Genomic DNA, 5221 nt, shown 5'->3' with positions numbered 1-5221 from the left:
TTAGGAGCTTTTTGCTTTTTGCATTTTCTTTGACTGTTGTGTCAATGTTTTCTATGGTCTCTTCTGCCTCTGAGATTCATTCTCTCTTCTATCTCTTGTATTCTGTTGGTGATGCTTGCATCTATGACTCCTGATTTCTTTCCTAGTTTTGTATCTCCCGGGTTGTCTCCCTTTGTGATTTCTTTATTGTTTCTATTTCCATTTTTAGATTCTGGATGATTTTTGCTCATTTCCTTCCCCTGTTTGATTATGTTTTCCTGTAGTTCTTTAAGGGATTTTTGTGTTTCTTCTTGAACGGCTTCTAGCTGTTTATCTGTGTTCTCCTGTATTTCTTTGAGGGAGTTATTTATGTCCTTCTTAAAGTCCTGTATAATCATTATGAGAAGTGATTTTAGATCTGAATCTTGCTTTTCCAGTGTGATGGTGTGTCCAGGACTTGCTATGGTGGGAGTATTGGGTTCTGATGATGTCAAGGAACCTTGGTTTGTGTTGCTTATATTCTTACACTTGCCTACTGCTATCTGGTTATCTCTATTGCTACCTGCCCTTGCTAAATCTGACTGGAGCCTGTCCTTCCTGTGATCCTGGCTGTGTCAGAACTCCTCAGAGTCAAGCTATCTCTGTGATCCTGTGATTCTGGGATCCTGTGACCCTGGGCTTGTTAGAGGTCCTGGGAGTGGAGCTTCCTCTAAGTGTTGTGGGACTGGCCGCAAAGTTTGCGCCCAAGGTCTGCTCAGAGCAAGGGCCCAGACAGACAGGAAGGAACCCATACCACTGGTCTGGTGGAGTTCCTGTGTGCCTTGGTCCTGATAGTCCCAGTTACTCCCAGTGCTGGGACAGATGTTGTGTCCTCCTCATCTCTGATCCTATGATCCTAGGCGTTTTAGAGCTCTGCCTGGGAGTACAGCTTCCTCTGGGTGTTGTGGGAAGGTCTGCTCAGGGCACCAGCCCAGACAGACTGGAAGGAACCCATGCCACTGGTCTGGTTGAGTTCCTGCCTGCCTGGGTTCCACTGGTTACAGTTACTCCCTGTGTTGGGATAGATGTGTCCTCCTCACCTCCTCACCTCTGATCCTGAGTGTGTTTGAGCACCTAGGACTTGCAAATTCATTCTTTTGAAAAAGTGTTTTATTACATTTCATTTATTCCTCTCATGTGTGGATACATGTGGCATTGATTCATATGTGCCTATAGGGGTTGGTTCTCCCCTTTCTTCATATAGATTTTGGGGATAAAACTGAGGTGGTCAGGCTTTCTGGCAGGTGTCCCTGCCTGCTGAAACATCATGGTGACTCCATTCATTAATACTTTCTAAAATGTAACTGTTCACTTTATGAAATATAGTTCATTGGTTCACCCACCAAGGACTATAGTTTTTTATATTAGGACTTATAACTATCTTGATGCTGAAACTACATGGGCGCTCTAGGTCATGTTTTCCATGTACAGCCTCATGTATAACTTAAGATGTGTAATTTACATATTCATAGTAGTAGACAGATTATGAAACTCACCTACATTTTATTTTGAGTGTCAGTTTCATTTACTATGATTGGGAATTGATTGTATCTTGAGTGTCTATTTTTTTGTGTTAGGAGGTTAAAATTTTGTCCCCACTCTTGAAGAGAATTCATGTAAAGCAGAGTGAAAGAGAGAACGAAAGTAGAATGGGCAGTATAGAAATTTGAATAAACCATTATGAACCTGGCTTCAACAGTTATAACTCTTGGTTCCGCCTGATTTCTCCACATGCTCAGTCTTTTCTTCCTTTCTTTTTTTGAAATACTTCCAAGACAATGTATCATGGGAGGGGTATTTTTGGACATTTGAATAGAGTGCTTTAGGAATGTACTGGAGAAAATAAACTATTAGACTCAAGAGTTTAGGAAGGATCTGTAGAAGAGAAATAGTTGAGCTCAGTCTAGGTGTGAAGGAAGACACTCTCATTACAGGGGACAGAACGGGCCCATCAGTTATTGTACTACTAAGCATTTATGTGCATAGTGCTTTTTTGTTTCTCTAAAATGGGCATCTGAGGTATAATTTACTAAGAAGTGACTTTACTTGTTAACTTTATTTTTATGAGACTGGGGTTGAATCTAGGGCTTTGTGCATGGTAGGTAAATGTGCTACCTCTGACTTTTATCCCTAGCTCTTGACCAGTTCACATTCAATTTTGGCAAACCAGGATAACACATAAGTAGTGGTAATGACTAATCTGTTCTCTCTCCACTCCATTGACTTTCTAGACTTTGTACATTAGAACATTGAAAAGTCATCCATTCTCTTTTATAAGAAGAAGAACAACCACGTTTGCCATCCTTATTTTTGTCTTCAAAAGAGGAGGAATAATCAGTTCTGAAACATAGTGAGTAGGCAGAAATTAACGATTTGAATAAAAACCCTCTCTGTAAACTAGAGGGAAAAAACCACTTGACCATTGCATACGTGTAGGTTCCTAGGGATACTTTTTGGTTAGTTACACTGTGAAAATTTCAAGGTTTCATCATATAGCTTTACCTCATGTTTCCTGTTATGAAATGGGGTTTTCAGTATCATTTTTCTTGTCTGTTTCAGATTACAGAACTGTGTGGTGCAAAGCGAGTTGGCTACTTTGGCCCAACACAGTTTTATGTTGCCCTGAAATTAATTGCTGCAGCCCAGTCTGGCCTCCCTGTGAGGACAGAGAGTATTAAATGTGGTGAGTAGCTCATGTTTATATGTTTTATTGTTTACAACAGGTTTCTTGTGTGAATCTTTTTGGTGTGTCTTAGGCGTGTTCTCTAAGCTTTTGTGGAATTTCTCCTAGCTTCCTCTGAACCCTCTCTGTTAAATAATATAAGGAAACTCACCAGGTAGCTTTAGTCTTTGTTTTCTTTTTCAGATGGGGAAAAAATTCATAGTGACCTGGGATTAGATTCTTTCAGCTAGCAGTTAAGAGAGATCTTATTCTTTAGCAAGATGCCATTGGGACAGGAATTCTCCAGACTGTGGCAAAATAAGAACATTCTATTAATTTCCACTTGAGGTGCCAGTAATATTATTTAAGGCTCTGTTAGGGATTAGGATGGAATAATGAAAGAGTGACATGGACCTGGCTGTCCTTTTCGCTCCTCCACTCCAGTGTGCTCTTTTAAATCTGTATTCCTGAATTAGTTGTTCTGATGATGTAGGGGTTACCAAGATTTTTGGCAGAATGAATTTATCTTCTCAAAAGTTCTCTTCTGCTCTTTTTTTTTTTTTTGTTCTTTCTCATGCTAGGATGAAACTGGGGGCATCTTGTGCATGTGAGACAAGGGTTCCACCACTGAGCTCCGCCCCTTGCCTTCTTGGAGTTCTGAAAAGCCAGGTGGTGACACATGGGGAAGGCATTTTAATCATTTGTCACTCTAAACTAAATCAGTCAGAATTCAGATTCCCTTGAAGTGCTCAAGGAAATTGTGCAGAAGTCCTTCTAGTCTGCTTGTCACCTTTCTCTTGAGAATCACCTGGAGTGCTTTAAATACAAAGTGAAAAGATGTGAAGTTTATATTTAATTAGCCCGGGGTCCATCCAAGGTAGTGGGACTTTTGAGAGTTCTGTCGGTGATTCTTACATGGAATCAAGGTTGAGAATAACTTCTCACGAAAGTCATGTGAAACATTTCCAAGAAGTTTGCATACGGTATGAATATATATTTCATGATATTGGCACAGGAGGGCACACCATTTAAGGGAACTCATAATAACAGTATTGTTTAAGTGCTAAATGTGCATTTACATGACCCTACTAGTTAGTGCCTTCCTTATGTTGATACTAAGTGTTTTGTAGCCTCACCCTGGTTGCAACTAGAGTTAACTGAACAGTTTACCAGGTAAGTAGGAATGTGACTTACAGAACACAAAGAATTCCTGCTGTCTTTTCTTTCTGGAGACTGAACATGTGTAAGGACTAGGGGAGGTTAGACAAGGGTAGGGTACTTAACCTTTTTGTGGGTGCCACAAACAATTTTGGCAAATTGAATCCTTCTTGAGCTTAATTTATTTTTATTTTAGGGTCCTGGAATCAAACCCAGGGCCTTGGCCATACTAAGCAAATACTTTACTACTTCCACTCCAGGCCAGAACAGTGTTTCAAATATGTCCAAAGGAATAGGATTAGAAAGGAAACCTATTAGCATATCTATAGCAATATACATACTTCTTTTTAAAAACATTTTTAAATTTATTCTTTAATTTTTTTCTTCTCCCTGCCCCCCTTCTCCTGCTTGCTCTGTCCGTGCTCCCTCCAGCCCATAGGTTTTTTATTTGTTTCTCATTATGGATGGTTGTGAGCCACCATGTGGTTGATGGGATCCAAACTCATAACCTCTGGAAGAGCAGTCAGCCCTCCTGACCACTGAGCCATCTCAGCAGCCCTCTTTAATCTTTTTCTTTTTCTTTCTTTCTTTTTTTTTTTTACAGTCTAGACTTTATCCCCCATTATCCCTACCATCTGACTGTTCCACATCTCACACCTCCTCCCCCAGACTCTAAGATGATGTCCCCTTCCCCTCCCCCATTCCATCAGACCTCCCACTCCCTGGGGCCTCCAGTCTCTTGAGGGTTTGGTGCATCTTCTCTGACTGAGGCCAGACCCGGAAGTCCTCTGCTGTATATATGTGTTGGGGGCCTGATATCAGCTGGTGTATGCTGCCTGGTTGTTGGCTCAGTGTCTAAGAGATCTAAGGGGTCCAAGTTAGTTGAGACTGCTGGTCCTTCTACAGGGTTACCCTCCTCCTCAGCTTCTTCCAGCTTGTCCCTAATTCAACCGCAGAGGTCCAGGACATCAGACCATTGGTTGGGTGTAAGTATCTGCATCTGACTCTTTCAGCTGCTTGTTGGGCAGTCATGATAAGCATACCATAGCATTAGTAACAGTGTCAGGCCTTGGGGCCTCCCCCTGAGCTGGATCCCAGTTTGAGCTTATCACTGGACCTCAGGCTCTTCTTCATTTTTGTTCCTGCAGTTCTTTCAGACAGGAACAATTCTGGGTCAGAGTTTTTGACTGTGGGATGGCAACCCCCATCCCTCCACTCTCTTTCTGCTGAGGTGGACTCTGTAAGTTCCCTCTCCCCACTGTCAGGCATTTCATCTAAGGTCCCTCCCTTTGAGTCCTGAGTGTCTTTCACCTCCTAGGTCTCTGGTACATTCTAGAGGGTTCCCCTACCCTCCTACCTCCCGAGGTTGCCTGTTTCCGTTTT

At 41.8% G+C, this 5221-nt stretch overlaps 1 protein-coding gene across 8 annotated transcripts in view; it reads left to right on the top strand.

The window, feature by feature from the left end:
- Nucleotides 1–5221, top strand: part of Reps2 (RALBP1 associated Eps domain containing 2) — a 230506-nt gene that overhangs the window by 66581 nt on the left and 158704 nt on the right. For all 8 annotated transcript variants that reach the window (XM_031370680.1, XM_031370674.1, XM_031370646.1 and 5 more), the window contains exon 2: nucleotides 2578–2701. In XM_031370680.1, the coding sequence (XP_031226540.1) occupies nucleotides 2578–2701 (124 nt within the window). The remainder of the gene's footprint in view (nucleotides 1–2577; nucleotides 2702–5221) is intronic.

Source organism: Mastomys coucha, chromosome X, assembly GCF_008632895.1.
Source record: "Mastomys coucha isolate ucsf_1 chromosome X, UCSF_Mcou_1, whole genome shotgun sequence".
Lineage (NCBI taxonomy): Eukaryota > Metazoa > Chordata > Mammalia > Rodentia > Muridae > Mastomys > Mastomys coucha.
The sequence above is the reverse complement of the archived record's forward strand: the minus strand, read 5'-3'. Positions and strand labels throughout refer to the sequence as shown.